Genomic DNA, 21,326 nt, shown 5'->3' on the forward strand with positions numbered 1-21,326 from the left:
GAGAGATTTCTAGAAATCTAAAGAATTTGTTCATTCATGTCCTAATTCTGTTTAATTATGGTATCTAGTATAATTTTACATCTGTGTCATGCTAGGTTTTAAAAACAAGAGAAATACAGAATGAAAGTTTAAAACTTTAGTTTCCCCTTTATTAAAATAAATAAATAAATAAACAGTAATACTTTAAATGCTTTTCTTCTATTTAGATTTGCTCCTTGATCCTCTGATATTAACCAGTTAAAAACAAACCCCACCATGCAGGTTTGTCTTAAAACATTTTCTATTTTAATTTTTAAAAGAGCAGAAAACCCTCATGGGCAGTTTGCTGTTAAGTCCACATTTATAATCTAATCTGTTACTGCCTTATGACTGTTATCTCTAACTTCTGTCCTTTCTAGTTCTTACTATAAAAGAAATATGAAGATACTTCTCATCTTTTATGAGAAATCAGTGATGTAATTGAGTAAAATTTTAGATTATTCTACATTTTAATTTTTTTATTAAACTCTTAAAATTGTTTTACTTGTGCTGCACACACAATCTAAAATGTATCATTTTTAACTTCATGATTCAGAAGTATTAACTGTATTAACACTGTGTAATAGCTCTTTAGGTGTTTTTTATTTTGCAAAACTGATGCTCTGCTACGGTAGAACATCTCTCATTTCCTCTCCCCTCAGCACTCAGCTACTTTTTGTTTCTGTGATTTGCTACTTTAGATTCTCATAAATGAAGTCATTATAGTGTTTGGGTTTTGTTTAGTTTTTGTTTTTGTTTTTGTTTTTGGTGACTGATACCTATACTATAGCAGGTAACAAGATTCCCTTTTCAAGGCAGAACAATATTCCACATTATGTATATGGTATTTACTGCATTTTCTTTATTCATTCATTTATTGATGGATATTTGGGCTGCTTTCATTTCTTGGCTTTTGTGAATAATGCTACAATGAACATCTGGGTGTAGATAACTCTTTAAGATCCTGGTTTCAAGTCTTTTGGATATCTACACAAAAGTGAAATTGCTGGATCATTTGGTAATTCTGGGTTTAGTTTTTTGAGGAGTTACCATAGTATTTTCTAAAGAGGTCACACCATTTTACGTTTGTTTTTTTTTTTTTAAGATTTTTATTTATTTATTTGACAGAGATCATGAGTAGGCAGAGAGGCAGGCAGGGAGAGAGGAACGGAAGCAGGTTCCCTGCTGAGCCCGATTTGGGGGACTCTGGGATCATGACCTGAGCCAAAGGCAGAGGCTTTAACCCACTAAGCCACCCAGGTGCCCCATGTTCTTTTTTTTTTTTTTTTTTAATAAAGATTTTATTTATTTATTTGACAGACAGAGATCACAAGTGGGGGGGGTGAGAAGCAGGCTCCCTGCTTAGCAGAGAGCCGGATACAGGGCTCTATCCCAGGACCCTGAGATCATGACCCAAGCTGAAGGCAGAGGCTTTAACCCTCTGAGTCACCCAGGCGCCCCACCAGTTTACATTCTTAACCAGCAAGGCATGGGGTTCCTATTTCTCTACATTCTTGCCAACACTTGTTAATTTCTCTTTTGTCATAGTGGCCATGCTTATGAATGTGAGGTGGCATTGCACTGTGGTTTTGATTTGAATTTCTCTAATAATAGTGTTTTTCATATACTTGTTGACTATTTTGCATATCTTTGGAAAAGTGCAAAGTGTCTGTTTAGGTCCTTTGCCTGTTTTTTAATTAGGTTGCTTTAAATTGTTAAGTTATGGGACTTTATATATTCTGGATGGATGTTAACCTCTTATCAGATACATGATTTGCAGTTATTTTCTCCTATTCCATAGATTTCCTTTTGACTCTGTTGATTTTTTTTTTATTTTGATGTGCAGAGGTTTCTAAGTTTTGATGTAACCTCCTTTGTTTTGCTTTTGTTACCTGTGCTTTTGATGTCATATCCAAGAAATAATTGCAAAATTTGATGTCATGAAACTTTCCTCCTGTGTTTTCTAATAGGAATTTTTAGTTTTGGTCTTATATTTAGATCTTTGATTTATTTTGAATTAATTTTTGTATATGGTTTAATGGTCCAACGTTAGTCTTTTGTGTTTGGCTATCCAGTTTTCATACCATTTGTTAAAAGACTGTACATGTGAAAGTTTATTTCTGGGCTCTTCTGTTCTGTTGGTCTATGTGCCTGTCTTTATGCCACAAGCACACTTTTTTGATTACTGTATCTTTGTGTAATATGTTTTGAAATCAGGAAGTATGACGCCTCCAACTTTGTTCTTCTGCCCTGGGGATTCCATATGGATTATAGAATGCTTTTTTCTGTTAATGCAAAAAATGACATTGGATTTTCATAGAAATTACATGGAAACTTTTGATCACTTTGGGTAGTATGGACATTTGAACAGTATTAAGTGCTCCAGTCCATGAACATGGGGTATTTTCATTTATTTGCGTCTTTTATTTCATTCCACCGTATTTGTTGTTTTCAGTTTAAAGGTCTTTTGCCTTTTTGGTTACATTTACTTTTAAATATTTTATTCTCTTTAATGATATTGTAATGGGATTATTTTCTTAATTTGTTTCTCAGATTGTTTGTTGTTAGTATATAGAAGTATGATGGATTTGTACCGTTGCTAAATTTATTTGTTTGAACTTTTTTTGTGTGGACTCTTGAGAACTTTCTTTCTTTCTTTTTTTTAAAGATTTTCTTTATTTATTTGACAGACTGTGAGGGAGAGAACACAAGCAGGGGGAGTGGGAGAGGGAGAAGCAGGCTTCAGGGAGCCTGATGTGGCACTTGATCCCAGACGCCTGGGATCATGACCTGAGTGAAGGCAGATGCTTAAGGATTGAGCCACCTAGGTGCCCCACCTTGAGAGCTCTCTGACTATAAGATCACGTCATCTGCAAACAGAGAAAATGGCACTTTTTCCTTTCTAGTATGGCCGCCTGTTATTTCTTTTTCTTGTTTTATTGCTCTGGTGAGATCTTCTCCAGTACCATGTTGAACAGAAGTTGGTGAGTGTGATGTTAGCTGTGGGCTTTTGATGTATAGTTTTTTTTTTTGTTTGTTTGTTTGTTTTTAATAATGTTGAGGTAACTTCCTTCCATTCCTAATTTGTTTAATTTTTTTTTTTTTAATCGTGAAAGGGTGTTGAAATACAGGAAATGCTTTTTCTACAAGAATTAAGATCATGTTGTTTCCCCACCCCCTTCATTTTATTAATGTGGTGTTTGATTGACTTATACATTGATTGATTTTTGTGTGAAGCTCTCCTTGCATTCCAGGGATAAGTCTCACCTGGTCATGTTGTATAATCCTTTCAGTGTGCTGGTGAATTTGATTTGGTAATATTTTGTTGAGTCTATGTTCATCAGGGATATTAGGCTGTAGTTTTCTTTTATTGTGGTGTCTGGTTTTGGTATCAGGTATGCTGGCCTCATAAAATGGGTTTGGAAGTTTTCTCTCCTCATCAGTTCTTTGGAAGAGTTGGCAGACTGCAGTTAATTCTTCTTTAAGTGTCTGGTAGAATTCTGCGTGGCAGCCTTGGTCCTTGGTATTTTTTGTTATTAGAATGGTTTTGATTACTGATTCAGTCTCACTACTGTGTAGATCTTCTTCAAAGTTTTATTTTCTTTTTGATTCAGTCTTGGATGTATATTTCCAGAAAGCTATCCATTTTTTTCTAGGTTATCCAATGTGTTGCTTTGTAATTCTTTATGGTAGTCTTTTGTGATTCTTTTTAATTCTGTGGTATCAGTTGTAATGTGGCATCCTCTTTCATTTATGATTTTATTTATTTATGTCTTCTTTCTTTTTTTACAGGTAATCTAGGTATAGTTTTGCTTATTTTTTGATCCTTTGAAATGCCAACTCTCAGTTGATTTTTCTTTCTATTGACTTTGTGTTCTCTGTTTATTTCTGCTATCAACTTTATCATTTCCTTCCTTCTCCTGAGTTTAGTTTTTTTTTTTTTAAGTCCTTCAAAGTGTAAAGTTAGGTTGTTGATTTGAGATCTTTCTCCTTTTTTAATGGAAGCATGTACCACCATAAATCTTCCTCTTAGTACATTTGCTGCATAAATTTTCCCATAAATTTGGTATGTTGTGTTTGTGTTTTTATTTATCTTAAGATATTTTCTGATATATCTGTGATTTCTTCTTTTATATATTAGTTTTTTTAAGTGTTTAATTTCTACATATATATGACTTTTCTATTTTTCCTTCTGCTCTTGATTTCTACTTTTGTTCCTTTGTGGTTGTAAGAGATACTTGGTCAGAGTTTCATTTTTATAAATTTGTTAAGGCTTATTTTGTGATTAATATTTGATCTGTCCTGGAGAATGTTCTGTGTGCACTTGAGAAAAATTTTGTATTTTTCTGCTGTTGGGAGAAAATTTCTATAAATGTCTGGTCCATTTGGTCTTTGGTATTGGTTCACTTTTGCTATTTCCTTAATTGAATATTTCTCTGGATCATCTACTCATTGTATAGAATGATGGACTGAAAACTCCTATTATTGTGTTGCTGTTTGTTTTTCAATTCTGTCAGTGTTTATACATTGAGGCCTTGATGTTATGTGTATATATGTGTATAAATATTATATTTGGTCAGTTGGTGCTTTTGTCATTATATAATGTCCTTTTATGTATCTTTTATGGGTGTTTTATCTGATTACCATGGGGATTATATAAACTATTTTAACTGGTAGCAACTTCAGTCATATTTAAGAACTTCTGCCTCTACAACTTTGTTATTAGTTTTATTATATCTTTTTAAAATTCTATATCCTTTAACATAAATTTACAGTTACTTTTATGCCTAAATGTGTATGTACAATTACACGTGATTTACTGCACTAACTTTCTAGTGATAGTAATGCAGGATTCTGTATTTACCTTTATCAGAGAATTTCATCTGTTTGTATGCTTTCAAGTTGCCATCTCATATCCTTTCATTTTCACTTGAAGAACCCATTTTAGCATTTTGTGTGTGTGTGGATTGCAGATCTAATGGTCTTGAACTTCCCCAATTTTTTTAATTTAGGAAAATCTTAATTTTGCCTTATTTTTTGATTAAGTTTTGCTGGATATAGTATTTTTGCTTGGTAGTTTTCTTATTCCACACTTTGAATATATCATTCTGCCCCCTTGTAGCCTTCTAGTTATCTGCTGAGAAAACTACTGATAATCTTATGGGAGCTACCTTATATGTAATGGGTTTTTCTTTTGTTATTTAAAAATTTTTAATCTGTGACTTTCAACACCTTGACTGTGTTTTTCAGTATAGATCCATGAATTATTCTATTTGGAAGTTTCTGAGCTTTTTGAATTTGAGAACCCTCAAATTTGGAGAGTTTGGGGCCATTATTTGCAAATGCCTTCTGCTATTTTCCTCTCTTCTATTCTTAGATTCCCATATTCATGTATTAGTTTTTTCAGTGGTGCCTCGGAAATCCTTTGGGCTCTGCTCACTTTTTCTTCTCGTTTCTTTTGCTTTTGTAATTTGATAATTTAAAATAACTTGTCATCAAGTCCACTAAATCTTTATTCAGCTTGGTACAGTCTGGTGTTGATCCCATGTAGTGAATTTTTCAATTCAGTTTTTCTTCAGATCCAGAATTTCTTTTGTTTCTATTTTAGAGTTTCTGTTTCTTTGTTAAAATTTTTATTTCTTCATGCATGATTTTTTATAATTTCTTTTAGTTTTCTTTCTGTGTTTTCTTTTACCCCATTGAACATCTTGATATTGGTTATTTTGAATTCTTTAATGGGTAATTCACAGATCGCCATTTTCTTTTAGGGTCAGTTTCTGAAGATTTTGTTGTTGTTGTTGGGGCTGTATTTCTCTGTTGGGGCTCTATGTTTAGTTCTGTTAGATTGAAATTTGGGCATTTGAAGAAAAGAACCACCTTTCCCTGTCTTTTCACAGTTCTTTGTACAGAGGAAGACCTTTACTGTTCAGTTCAGGTATATACTTGGGACCTCTCAGGCCTTTTCTAGAGATGTATTTTCTCTGAGCTTGTGTGTGTATGGTTTCTCTGAGCTTGTGAATATAGTTTTTTATCTGAAGAGGCTTGTCTCTTTCTACTCAGAAACTCCCCACTGACATCTGTCTTCCATATTACAGTTTTGGTTTTATAAGCCATGCTTTTGGAGGTCCCCCTGCTGTCTGTGTTAGAATGGTTTTTCTGGTGCTGTATCAAGCTAATAGGCTCAACCTTTGTTCTCATGTGGCCACTAGACATCCAACATGTGCTACAGATCAGATGAAACAGAAACCAGTGCTTTGGACAGTCCCCAGAAAAGCCAGAATATTGCATGAAAGTTCCACTCTTCTCCCCCCCCCTTTTTTTTTTTTAAAGATTTTATTTATCTGTTTGGTAGAGATCACAAGCAGGCAGACAGGCAGGCAGAGAGAGAGAGGAGGAAGCAGGCTCCCTGCCAAGCAGAGAGCCAGATGTGGGACTTGATCCCAGGACCCTGAGATCATGACCTGAGCTGAAGGCAGAGGCTTAACCCGCTGAGCCACCCAGGCGCCCCTTCTCTTTCCTTTTTGAAGGAGAAGCCAGAAATGAGAAATTTTGATTGTGTTGTACTGTATCAGGAGGACTTTGGGATATAGTGGATAAGTACAGCAGACTTGCCTAACGACTGCAGAGCACTTCTTCTTTGCCTTGCTATTGCTTGGGGTCCTATAACCTCTTGACTGGCTTCTGGAATTCTGACAAGGGAAATTTGATCCATCCCATGAGGGATGAAGATGTTAGTCTTCCTATTCTGTCATCTGTTGGTGTCACCACACTGTAGTACTTAAGGTCTTCCATCCAGTGGCCATCCCATATTCTAAGCCAGTTGTATTTATTTATTATGCTTTTACTCCTTCTTTTTCTATTTTTCTCCTTGAAATGTTTTTTATCTTCATCTTAGCTATTTTCAGTGTAGTAACCTATATGAAGATGCATTTTCCTCAAAAACTTTTTAAAAAGGTTTTTCCATCAGCATTGCACTGTTAAACTTTAATTTGCTTTTCTATTTGTTTCATGTGTTTTTGTCCACAGGCAGATTTTAAGCACCTTTTGAGCAATTCATGGTAGTTTTTTCTCTTATCTTCTCTACCTGTATAACTAGTATAATGCTATACTTGTTGGTCAGAGTTATTCTTTTATCCTGTAAAAAGCATCAAGATTGGTTGATTGAAAAGAGTGATTAGCGGCATCTACTTGATGTGATTTTAAGCACCTGCCACCTTTGTTTTAGTATTTATTATTACTATTACATTAATTAAATCTTGAGCAGAATTATTTATATTTCTTAATTTAAGAAATAATATGATGATAGTATAATTATTGACAGAGGCCCAAGTAATGATAATTAATATGTATATGTATAAGAATTCCATTTCTATATTCCTTGTTTTGAGGGGGAAAAGGCTGAAATTAGTTAATACTTAATTAAGTTTAGAATTGAAATATCTTTTTATGAAGTTACCAGTCACGTAGTGGCAAGTAGTTATTTTTTAAACAATAATTGAAAAAATAATTTTGATTTGTGGCCTTAGGTACCATTTTATTGGTAATCAGCTATTTCTGTAAAAGAATAAATATGTACTCTGTTGAGTTCCTGTTGGTAATTTGGTGCCTGCTATGTGTGGTATGTAGTAGGCATTCACTTGATTTTGAATAAATATGTCTAATTATTCTTCAGATTCATATTATCAATATTTATTGAACCCTTACAGCATGTAAACCACTTTCACATTCTCTGTTTACTCATCTTAAAAAACTGAGGTATAGGAATTATTATATTAATCTTTCACACAATTGTCGCAATGGGTTAAGTAATTTGTTTTAAGTAATTTGTTTAAGTGGCAATGTCAAGATTCAAAGCCCTGGCTTTTTTCTTTTCTCCTCTAGTAATATTTTCTGGAAGTAACAGGTAATATATAATGAAAGCATATAAGATTTTTTGTGTTGTTGTTGTTGTTTTCTTTTTTTTATAATACTGGTTTCTAGTGCTCAACATAGTAATTCAACATTCTTACATGTTACAAAATGGTCACAATAGGTCGAGTTAAGGTCATATTTTTAAAGATTGCTTGTGAATTGGGTTTTATTTTACCTGGGTGTTTTTCTCCCCCAGAATCCACCAAACCCACCAGTATCACCAGGAAAGTCTGTAGTTGATGTCAACAGCAATAACAACAATGTGCCATACAGGTGAGAATTGTAAACAGTCTTTCAAGTTTTGAAATAATAGAACAAGGTTCTGATTTTCTTTATTTTACAGGAAAATTTTGGAATGTATTGCTATTTATTTTTGTAGAGATAAGTGTTTGGTATTCTGGATTTAGATTTTCTTCTTTTTTTGTTTTGTTATAATTGTTCATTTGTGGTTATGGTTTTGCTAATTTATTTTGAGGCTTTCTTTGGTTATTGAAGATTTCTTTAACCACTTGTGCTAAATAGTATTCTTGCAAAGTAATTGAGAAATATTTTGATCAAGGGTGATAAAAATTAATGTCTATAGATACTGGGATGTACGTTTGGCTTTTTGTTAAAGTGTTGAGGACATTAGAATATAAGAGAAAGACTCTTCCTTAATTCCATAGACCCCAGCATGCTGAAGTCTATGTGCCATCTTTATCTATGCATTCATTTGCACTTTAGTGCTACAATACCCAGGTCTTGCCATGCTTTCCCCTATCGGCCACTGCTTTCTCTATTCATAAAATGATGTCCTCCTGAATGGCATTTTCACTGACTATTTGTGTATATATATATATATATATTTTGTAGAAATGCAGGCACAGTGAGACAGATGCTGGAGTCCAAAAGGAATGTAAGTGAGAGTGCACCACCAACCTTTCCAACCCCTGTGAATACAGGTAATATTTTTTAATACCAAAATAACATTTTCTTAGGAACTGAAGGTTTTGGTTCTCTTTTATTACAAATTTTTGAAATTAAAATGATCTAAGATAGATAAATTCTAAGATAAATGAGGTATTTATCTAAAATTCAACAAGTACAAAATTTTATTTAAAAATTAGGATTGCAGGGGCACCTGGGTGGCTCAGTGGGTTAAAGCCTCTGCCTTCGGCTCAGGTCATGATCTCAGGGTCCTGGGATCGAGTCCCGCATCAGGCTCTCTGCTCAGCAGGGAGCCTGCTTCCTCCTCTCTCTCTCTGCCTGCCTCTCTGCCTACTTGTGATCTGTCTCTGTCAAATAAATAAATAAAATATTAAAAAAAAAAATAAAAAAAATAAAAATTAGGATTGCAGATACACATGCAAATATAGAAATTCAAGTCTCTAGTGGTTCTCAAATTTTCTGGTTTCCATATCCCTGTATAATCTTATAATAATAATATAAAGAATCCCAAAGAGCTTTCATTTTTATGGCTTATACTAATTGATATTTACTGTAGTGGAAATTAAAACATAAAATTTTAAATGTTTATTTAAAAATCATAACAAACAGGGGCACCTGAGTGGCTCAGTGGGTTAAGCCTCTGCCTTCAGCTCAGGTCATGATCTCAGGATCCTGGGATCGAGCCACACATCGGGCTCTCTGTTCAGCAGGGAGCCTGCTACTCCCTCTCTCTCTGCTTGCCGCTCTGCCTACTTGTGATCTCTCTGTCAAATAAATACATAAAATTAAAAAAAAATAACAAACCTATATCATGTAACACAAATAACATGTTTTAATGAAAAACACCTTTTTCAAGCTTAAAACAGTGAGAAGAGTTATAGTTTACAGGTTTACAAATCTCTTTTAAACTTAAAACATTAAGACAGTTGAAGATAGTTGAAGATTGTTATATCTCTGCATTAAGTCTGTTGCAGTTTGATGTTTTGATTGAAATATGTGAAGAAAATTCAGCCTCATACAAATATATAGTTGGAAAAGGACTAGCCCTTTTAGATTTGTGGATATTCTTCTTTGGCATAGGCAGTAGTTTATTAAAGGTTAGTTGAAAAATGGAATGTGAAACCATACCAATAAACTTTTCTGACTTTTGACAGAAAGTCTGGGGGCACCTGGGTGTAGTGGTGGGTTTAGTGTCTGACTCTTGGTTTTGGTTGGCTCCATGCCCAGTGTGGAGTCTGCTTGGGATTCTCTGTCCCTTCTCTGTCTGCCCCTCCTTCTTTTAAGAAAAAAATCCATTTGTCTGTCTATACTTGGATGGATCTTTTGGTGCTATCATTCATCAATCATTTGGAAAATATTCACTTAGTTATGTAAGACTTCCATTGTTGACACATTTCATTAATAAACTTTTTAAAAATCACATTTATTTCACAGTCGATTTTTATCAGAAGAATCTTTGAAGATTTGGGAAGCTGTCATGTTCTCAGTGGCAGATACAAGTTTTTCCAAAGTTCGAATTTTTGTTTTTAAACTCAAATTGTATCATTGCCGATAAGCTCAAATTGCACCATTGCAGTTATTTTCTTTGAACTGATGCCATGGTTTATTTTTAAGAAAAGATGAGTCTGATACTCAAATGTGAATAATCACAGTATGTCTGCAAATCGTCTTTCAAGTAAAAATCGTCTTCCATGTAAAAAGCTTTTAGCTCAGCTTTGTAACTCTGAACAGTAATAGTACAAGCACTTATCCCTGAGCCACCCATGCTGCTTTGGCATGCGGTGGTAATGCTTGCTGTGTATTTCCTATTTCTTCACACAGAATAATCAGAAGACCTGTATTTAAGGGTTGAGATTTAATAAAATTAATACTTTTTACTACTGAATTATGCCATTCTTCAGTGAAGCTCACTTTGTTTTTTACTGTAAGCGTGTGGTGGTAAGGAACGCAGTGATCATTTGGTACCACTCACTACCTTGAGTTTTGTACGAGGCATCAAGTTTTACTCACCATTGCTTTTGCTGTGTCAGTGCAAATACTTACATGGTGAAATCTTATTATTGTTATAAAAAGTTTTGACATTGCTAGCTCCCTGAGAGGGTCTCTGTAATCCCAGGTGTTCCCCTGGATAACAGTGAAGATTAAGATTGCTGCTCTAGTGTGCCTTTGAGTTTGGAAAGACTACAGACAGTGTGGAAGACACTTGGTCCATCAGTTTGAAACCCATTCAAATGAGAATAAACAAATAGTTAAACCAAAATTATTTAAGATTCCAGTGACCAGCATTTTTATTTTTTTCTGGTCTTTGGTATCATTTCCCTTATTTCTTAATTCATCTCCCATCTTTACTCTTTTATTTCCCAAATCATATAATGTCACTAGAGTGTCAGTAGAGGCAGTCTCCCCATATTAGCTCTTGCCAGGTAATTCTGTAAAACTTGATCCACAGATAGAGGTTTCACACATGGTCCAGGTGATAAAATACAATGACCAAGCTTATTTTATTCATTAATAGTGATGACTTTTACTAGATTGTCTGAGTTTATATCTTCTCAGTGTCCTAAGGCATTTATATTTTTAATGTAAAATATAGTACAGAAATGTACAAAAATATCTGTACCACTTTACCAGATTCTTAGTTTTTCCAGTTACTCTGAGGTGATGATAATAATTTTCAGACACTGTCTTGATACTAAGCAGTCTTCCATATTAATCATAAGCTGTGTGCCAAATACAGATGCAAAAATGCTTCTATAAATTTAATTCTAAGAATTTACAAAACTTAAATCTGAAAGAAAATTTATTATAAAAGACTTTATTATATTTTTTATAAAAGAATTATACTGTAATTCATTAAATTTTATTGTGTTGTATTATGCTAGCTGATAAATGAAAACAGCCATTTAAACTGAGACATGTTTTTTCTTTTTATAGTATCTTCAGCCAGTCTTGTCACTCCTCCAACAGTTGTCAGTAGTCAACCTAAATTGCAGACTCCAGTGACTTCTGGTTCTCTGACAGCAACGTCAGTTCTTCCTGCACCCAACACTGCTACAGTAGTTGCTACTACTCAGGTGCCTAGTGGAAATCCCCAACCTACAATCTCTTTACAACCTTTGCCAGTGATTTTGCATGTACCTGTTGCGGTATCCTCCCAGCCTCAACTCCTACAGAGCCATCCAGGGACTTTAGTGACCAACCAACCATCTGGCAACGTTGAGTTCATTTCTGTACAAAGCCCACCTACAGTGAGTGGTCTTACCAAAAATCCAGTATCCTTGCCAGCCTTGCCAAACCCCACTAAACCAAACAATGTTCCTTCTGTGGCCAGTCCTAGTATTCAGAGGAACTCTCCTGCCAGTGCTGCACCATTAGGAACAACACTTGCTGTACAGGCTGTTCCAACAGCACACTCTATTGTACAAGCCACAAGGACTTCCTTACCTACAGTAGGTCCATCAGGACTCTATAGTCCCTCAAATAACCGAGGTCCTATACAGATGAAAATTCCAATCTCTGCTTTTAGTACTTCATCGCCTGCAGAACAGAGCACTACTACCCCAAGAATTGGTAAGTGACTGTGTAGGCTTAAAAATAGAAAAGTAGGCATGTTAATGGCCTGTTTGGATAATCGAACATTTGTGTATGTTTGTGGAAGTGGCTATCTTTATTTGAAGACGAAAGTAGAGAGAATATCCTAGATGTTATTTTTAGTAAGTTTTCAGTAACCTAAGAAATAACGTTATTAAGATGGTATTTGAGAGGGAATTTATTTTGAATGAAAAGTTAGATTTTTAATTTAGCTTTTAGTAATTTTTCCTAATCTGGGTGAAATTTTTCATTGAGGCTTTGGGGCAAGCATTTTGAATTACTTAGATAATAAATTTGGCAGAAGTAGATCACATTTATTTTAAAGTATATCATTCCACATAATATATGCTTATAAGAGAAAATGACAAACCACATATCTTCCCTACCATTTGTTAGAGTTCTTTGTGCATTCATCACTCACATTTTTCGAATTGGAACAGTTTAAAAATAGGTTCTTCTCTCTCTAATTTACTAGAAATGTTGGCTTCTTGTTTTCTTTCTTATGTATTTCCCCATGACATATGATTATCTTTGTATATGTCTGTATGCCTTCCAATATTGCAAAAAGGAGAAATTGATTGTACCTGTATTTGAAATCTGTAAAATTCTATGTCTTACTTGTTCTTAAGAAGCATACATTTTGTATGCATTCTTAAACTTTCTTATTCTTCATTTCATTTCTGGCTTCACATTTATTCCCACTATTGTAAAAATAGGCAAAAATGGGTAAGTATCATGTATAATAGTGAAATTGCTGCTGATGTCTCTTATTGATATAATAAGTAACCATGAAATATAAAACAGATTCTAAAGTACAAAATTTCATAAGTGAGATATAAGGCCTTTTGTTTTTTTAAATTTGTCATGTAGCCATTAGTACTTTCCCTCTGAGTATATTTTCTCATGTAAAATAGTGATTGTAGTATTTTATAAGGTTGTTGAGAGTAAATGAGTAGATGATCAAAATTATATTGGACAGGAGCTTAAATATCAACCTCATACAAATTTATATCTTGGATACAGGAGGAAATCTGAAATTTTAATCAGTACAATTATTGATAATAATATTTAAAATGTAAATGCTCTCATAGTACAATAACAATATTTGTTAGCTCTGTCTGCTGCCACATTACTCTTAGACTCTGTTATTCATGTTTACAGCACTGAAAGATGCTTGTTTTTTAGTGAATGAGCAAGATTTCCGGGGGGGTTGCTTCATTTTTCTCTAATTTATTTCTAATCCTCAGTATATTTTAATATGTCAGGTAGAAAGTGATTTCTCATAGACATTGTGTGTGATTTTGGAGTTTTTCCTCTTTATGAAGTATTGAGCTTAAGATGACACTATTTTTAATTCATGGTCACAAGATACATTCTTCAACAAAGAACTTTTCCTGATAAGCCATGGCTTGAAAAGAAATAAATAACTTAAAAGATTTTGCTTAAGTTTTTGAATGCTCATACCCTAAACACTTATACAGGTATCAGAGTTATAATTTAATTATTCTGTTTTCTTAAAATTTTATGGCCATTTTTGACACAAAGGGTATATTTTTTCCCCCCAAATTAGCTAGGTAATGCACTCTATTAGGCATAGCGTTAGTCTGTTTTGTATTTATTAATTACTTCATGTTCTTGTTTTTGTATGTAAAACTAATAGTTTTCAGAACCATTTCTAATCTGTACATCATTCTACTTTTGCAATAACATACATTTATATTTAAACTTTTATATTTTAACATGTATTTAACACATTTTTATGTATTTTATTGTATAAATTAAGGAGATCGTCATTTCAAGTTCTATTTAGAGTGCTTACTTATGTTTGAAAGTAAACTATTGGATATTAACCATAAATATGAATGATAAGCTTTTTTATTTTTATTGTGTTAATCAGAATGAGATCTGAAATGATGTATTCTTTAATCATGCATCATTTTAGAGGTGCCATAAATGATGTTAGAATAGCCTTTTAGCTGTTTAGGCTTCCCAAAACCCAAGCTGATGCCCTATGGCACATTTTGGCTGAATATGAAGGTTGAACCCAACCTTTAATACATTTGTAATATGATAAATCAGTTAGTTGTATAATTAAAACATTTTAAGTCATATAGTTATGTAGGTATTATTGATTTAATGAGAACATAGGCTATCTAACTAGAATGCATGTAGTTTATTATATTTTATTATATAGTTCATGTGTCCTCCCAGAGTAAGTCAGTATTTTCTGTTTATAGTAAAGTAAAAATTATCCTAGAGGCTGTGAGGAGGTATAGGGCTTAAATTATAGTTAATCATTCATACAAGTTTACCTAAAGAATCAGTGCATCAGGCCCCTCCCCTAGAATACCAGCACAGGCCCCGTACAGCACCAAGTCTGCTGATCATAGAGTGCTTTGAAGCCTCAGCTCTAGGGAAAATAAGATCTAGGTACTTTTTTTTTTAAACCTTCTCTTAATAAAGCCATTCCTCTCAGGATCAGGACTGTAACAGGCTTTCCCAACAATCAAACACACACACATACACACACACACACACACACACTACAGTGACATGAAAAGAAGAAGGAAAGAGAGATACTGAATCACAAATGTAGACTTAGGGAACTCATCAGCTCCTTAAAGCATAGTAGTATTTGTATCATAGGCATCCCAGAAGAAAAGAGAAAAGGGGGCAGAAGGCTTATCTGAACAAATTATAGCTGAAAACTTCTCAAATCTAAGGAAGGAAACGTACATCAGAATCCAAGAAACATAGAGAACTCCCATTAAATCCAACAAAAGCTGACTATCACCAAGGCATATTATAGTCAAATTCACAAAATACACAGACAAGGAAAGAATCCTGAAAGCAGCAAGGGAAAAAAGTCCTTAACCTACAAGGGACGACAGATCAGATTCACAACAGATCTGTCCACAGAAACTTGACAGGCCAGAAGAGAGTGGCATGATATGTTCAACATGCTGAATGGGAAGAATATGCAGCCAAGACTACTTTATCCAGCAAGGTGTCATTCAGAATGGAAGGAGCAATAAAGAATTTCCTGACAAACAAAAACTAAATGCGTTTGTGACCACTAAACAAGCACTATGAGAAATATTAAAGAGGACTTTGAGTGGGGGGAACAGAAAAGACCAAAAGCAAAAGCACTAGAAAGGCCCAGAAATTCCCACTTTAGAGGTAACACAGTGGCATTAAATTCATATCTGTCAGTAGTCACTCTGGGTGTTAACAGACTAAATGCTCCAATCAAAAGACATGGGGGATCAGAACGGATTAAAAAAAAGAAAAAAGACATATCTATATGCTGCAAGACACATCTATATGCTACCTACAAGAGACTCATTTTATACCTAAAATCATCTCCAGATTGAAAGTGAGAGAATGAAGAACCATCTGTCATGCTAATAGATGTAAAAAGAAAATTGGAGTAGTTATACTTACATCAAACTAGATTTGAAACCAAAGACAGTAACAAGCAATGAAGAAGGGAGCTGTATCATAATTTAGGGGTCTGCCCACCAAGAAGAGCTAACAGTGCCCCCAACTTGGGAACATCCAAATATATAAATCAGTTAATAATGAACATGAAGAAACTCATTGATAATAATGCAATAGTAGTAGTAGGGGACTTTAATACCCCATTTATAGCAGTAGACAGATCTTTTAAGCAGAAAAATCAACAAGAAAACAATGGCTTTGAATGACACACTGGACCAGATGGACTTAACAGATATATTCAGAACATTTCAGCCTAAAGCAGCACAATACACATTTTTAAAAAAAAAAGATTTTATTTATTTTTGAGACAGTGCATGCACACAAGCAGGGGGAGAAGCAGACTCCCTATTGAGCTGGGAGCCCAACTCAGAACTTGATCCCAGCACCCTGGGATCATGACCTGAGCTGAAGGCAGATGCTTAACTGATTGAGCCACCCAGGTGTCCAGAATACACATTCTTTTTGAGTGCACATGGGACATTCTCCAGAATAGATAATTTACTGGGTCACAAATCAGCCCTTAACAAGTACAAAAAGATTGAAATCATACCATGAATGTTTTCAGATCACAACATTATGAAATTTGAATTCAACCACAAGAAACATTTTGGAAGGGCCACAAATACATGGAGGTTAAAGAGCATTTTTAAGAATGATGAATGGGTTAACCAGGAAATTAAAGAAGAGTTTAAAAAAATACATGGATGCAAATGCAAGTGAAAATACTCCAGTCCAAAACCTTTAGAATACAGCAGAGGCAGTCCTAAGAGGGAATTAGATTGCAGTACAGGCCTACCTCAAGAAACAAGGAAAGGCTGAAATACACAAACTAACTTTACATCTAAAGGAGCTAGGAAAAAAACAAAACAAAACAAAACACAGCAAATAAAGCCTAAAGCCACAGATGAAAGGAAATAATAAAGATAAAAGTAGAAATAAATGCTATAGAAATAAACAAAAAAACCCAGTAGAACAGATCAGAGGAGTCAAGAGCTGGTTCTTGGAAAGAATTAATAAAATTGATAAACCCCTAGTCAGACTTACCACAAGGAAAAAAGAAAGGACTCGAATAAAATCACAGGTTAGAGAGGAGCAATTACAACCAACACTACAGAAATACAATTATAAGAGAATATTGTGAGAAATTATATGCCAACAATCTGGGCAATCTGAAATTCCTAGAAACATTCCTAGAAACATATAAACTACCAAAACTGAAACAGGAAGAAATAGAAAATTAGAACAGACCCAATAACCAGCAAAGAAATTGAATCAGTAATCAAAAATGTTCCAATGAACAAAATTCCAGGGCCAGATAGCTTTCCAGGGGAATTCTACCAGACATTTAAGGAAGAATTAATACCGTTTCTTCTCAAACCATTCCAAAATGTACCAAATGGAAGGAAAGCTTCTAAACTCATTCTGCAAGGCCAGCATTACCTTGATTCCAAAACCAAAGACCCCACTAAAAAGAGGAATTACAGGCCAATATCATGGATGAACATGGATGTAAAAATTCTCAACAGGACAACACATCAAATCCAACAGACATTGTAAAAGAATTCTTCACAATGATAAAGTGACATTCATGGGCTTCAGGATTGGTTCAGTATTTGCAAATCAACATAATCTACCATGTTAATAAAAAAAAAAAAGGATAAGAACCATATGATTCCCTCAATAGATGCAGAAAAAATATTTGCAAAATGGAGCATCCATTCTTGATAAAAACCCTCAACAAAGTAGGTATAGATGGAACATATGTCAGTGTTGTAAAGGTCATATATGAAAGACCCACGGCTATTATTCTCAGTGGGGAAAAACTGAGAGCTTTTCTTCTGTGGTAAGGAACACAACATGGATGACCGCCCTGACTATTACTATTTAGCATGGTACTGGAAGTCTTAACCTCAGCAATCAGACAAGAAGAAGAAAAGGCATCCAAATCAGCAAGTAAGAAGTCAAACTTCCACTATTTGCACCTGACATATTACACTATGTAGAAAACCCAAAGATTCCACCAAAGATGTGAGTTCAGCAAAGTTGCAGGATATAAAATCAAGGTACAGAAATCTGTTGCACTTCTATACACCGAAAATGAAGCAGCAGGAAATCAAGGAATTGATCCCATTTATAGTTGTACTAAAAACCATAAGATACCTAGGAAGAAATCTAACCAAAGAGGGAAAAAAATCTGGAAACTGTAGAACACTTATGATAGAGAAATTGAAGAGGACACAACAAAATGGGAAATCATTCCATGCCCATGGATAGGAAGAATAAATATTGTGAAAATGTCTATTCTGCCCAAAGCAATCTACACAAAAAATGCAATCCCTACCAAATTACCATCAGCATTTTCACAAAGCTAGAACAAACAATCCTAAAATTCGTGTGGAACTACAAAAGACATTGAATAGCCAAAAGTCATCCTGAAAAAGAAAACCAAAGCTGCAGCCCTCACAATTCCGGTTTTCAAGCTGTATTACAAAGCTGTAATCATCAAGACAGTATGGTACTGGCACAAAAATAGACACTTAGATGAGTGGAACAGAATAGAGAATCCCGAAATGGACTCACAACTGTATGGCCAACTAATCTTCAACAAGGCAAGAACATATCCAAAGGAAAAAAGATAGTCTCTTCAATAAATGGTGCCAGGAAAATTGGACAGCCAGTCACATGCAGAAGAATGAAACTGGACCACTTTCACCATACAGAAAAATAAATTCAAAATGGATGAAAGACCACAGTGTGAGACAGGAAACCTACAAAATCCTACAGGAGAGCACAGGCAGAAACCGTTTTTAACCTGGGGCATAGCAACTTCTTACTAGACATGTTGCTAGTGGCAAGGGAAACAAGCAGAAATGAACTATTGGGACTTGATCAAGATAAAAAGCTTCTGCTCAGCAAAGGATATAACCAACAAAACTAAAAGGCAGCCTATGGCATGGGAGAAGATACTGACATATGACATTGACACATGACATATCTGATGAAGTGTTATTATCCAAAATCTATAAATAACTTACAAACTCAATATCCAAAAACCAAATAATCCAATTAAGAAATGGGCAGAAGACATGAATAGGTATTTTCCCCCAAAACATATACAGATGGCCAATAGGCATATGCAAAAGTGCTTAGCATTATCCATCATCAGGGAGATACAAATCAAAACCACAGTGATACACCACCTCACACCAGGCAGAATGGCTAAAATTAACAACTCAGGAAAAAACAGATGCTGGTGAAGATGCAGAGAAAGGGGAATCCTTTTGCACTGTTGGGAATGCAAACTAGTGCAGCCACTCTGAAAAACAGTATGGAGGTTTCTCAAAAGGGTAAAAATAGAACCGCCCTGCAATCCAGCAATTGCACTGCTAGATATTCACCCAAATGATTTTAAAAAACAAACAAAAAACAAAAACAGATTGAAAGGGGTATATGTACCCCAGTGTTTATGCAGCATTATCAGCAATAGCCAAATTATGGAAAAAGCCCAAATATCCAAGTGATGAATGGATAAAGAAGAGGTATTATACACACACACACACTCACACACAATGGAATATTACTCGCCCATCAAAAAGATGAAATCTTTCCACTTGCAATGATGTGAAGGGTGCTAGAGTGTATTATGCTGAGTGAAACAGGACAGAGAAAGACAAATACCATATGATTTCACTCATGTGGAATTTAGGAAATGAAACAGATGAACATATGGGAAAGATGGAACAAAAGAGCAAGAGAAATAAGCCATAAGAGACTCTTAAAGTTAGAGAAAAAACTAAGATTGATGGACAGTTGTAGGTAGGGGTTAAATGGGTGTTGGGTATTAGGGAAGGTCAGTTGTTAGGATAAGAACTGGGTGTTACCTGTAAGTGATGAATCACTAAATTTTGTTCCTCCAACCAATATTTCACTGTATGTTAACAAACTAGAATTAAAATAAAAATTTGGGAGATTTTATTCACTCATGAAATATTAAATACCCATAATTGGTCTAAAATCTTGCAGACACACAGAAATGTACATATAGTCCACATTCTCACCAAGCTTGCAGTCAAATAGGGGACTTTGCCATTAAATAAGTAATTAATTATAAATGTGGTTAATGTTAAGATAATGAGGTTTCTGTGAGAGGATGTGGGAGATCTAGAAAAGGTATGTGATAATAAATGGAAAGATGGTGGGCAGTGGGATGAAAGCATTTTTGCAGGGGAGAGTGACAGCCGTGAACAATGGCTACAGCCAGGAAAAGGGTTTGGGGGAGATAAAAGGTAGAGTTAGGGGGCGCCTGGGTGGCTCAATGGGTTAAAGCCTCTGCTTTTTTTTTTTTTTTTTTTTTTTTTTAATGGTTTACTCTATATGTGTTCTGGAGATTTGGAATGAAAGAAATGCCATATTTTGACCAAGAACATTATTATCTACAGAAAGCAAGGATAGGATGTTTCAGCATTGGAAATTCACCACATTACCAAAGAGGAAAAGTTACATAATCATCTCAGTAGATGCTAAACACATTTGATAAAATTTAATACCTTCTTTTTAGAAGTTGAGGCAGAAAAACATACTTGATTAATTTTCTTTGCTGTTCTCAAAGTAACTTTCATGTGTGTATATGCATATATATCACAAACTAAGTGCAAAGTAATTGAAAAATGCATTTTAAATAATCTGAATTACTGAGATTATACATATATATTTTCTCAGAATCTCTTTGTAGTTTGTGATGATTTTATTATATTTTTGCCATGTCATTACATCTTTTTCTCCAAAGGCATATAGTATGGAGCAATTAGATTTTAGCCATTTACATATGTTGGGATATTGAAGTTATGCACATCCTAAATTATTTCTTTGAAGATATTCTTTAAGATAGAATTAAATATTTGGGGCATTGGGTACATGGAAGTTTTTTCTCTGTATTGTGAATTTGCCCTTCTGAAAGTTACTGTAGAAATGGTCTGTGAGAGAGTTCATTTACATATGTGACATGTTAATAGAAGAAAGTAATTGGAGAAAATTACATTAGTTGTATATAAGACAATCAAACCTTTCACCTTGTGTAGGTGCTTTTTAAAAATGACTTTTATTTTTTTGATTCCTCAGAAAACCAGACAAACAAAACAATAGATACTTCTGTTAATAAGAAAGCAGCTGATAGCACATCACAGGTGAGATTTCTTCCTTCTATTTCAAAGTAAAATTGTAATTACAGCTCACAGGATAATGGATTTCCAATATTGGAAAATGGATTTTCCAGTATTGGATAATGGATTTCCAATATTCTTTAATACAATGAGAATTATTCTAATTTAGTAATCATACTTCTCAGACCTAGAATTTCAATTTTTGTTTTTCAGTTTCTA

At 34.4% G+C, this 21,326-nt stretch overlaps 1 protein-coding gene across 5 annotated transcripts in view; it reads left to right on the top strand.

The window, feature by feature from the left end:
- ATF7IP (activating transcription factor 7 interacting protein) overlaps window positions 1–21,326 on the top strand; it is a 118,876-nt gene that overhangs the window by 81,585 nt on the left and 15,965 nt on the right. For all 5 annotated transcript variants that reach the window (XM_032347397.1, XM_032347399.1, XM_032347395.1 and 2 more), the window contains exons 7-10: window positions 8,126–8,202; window positions 8,782–8,870; window positions 11,791–12,426; window positions 21,067–21,131. In XM_032347397.1, coding sequence (XP_032203288.1) covers window positions 8,126–8,202; window positions 8,782–8,870; window positions 11,791–12,426; window positions 21,067–21,131 — 867 coding nt within the window. The remainder of the gene's footprint in view (window positions 1–8,125; window positions 8,203–8,781; window positions 8,871–11,790; window positions 12,427–21,066; window positions 21,132–21,326) is intronic.

This window comes from Mustela erminea, chromosome 6 (assembly GCF_009829155.1).
Source record: "Mustela erminea isolate mMusErm1 chromosome 6, mMusErm1.Pri, whole genome shotgun sequence".
NCBI classification, from domain to species: domain Eukaryota; kingdom Metazoa; phylum Chordata; class Mammalia; order Carnivora; family Mustelidae; genus Mustela; species Mustela erminea.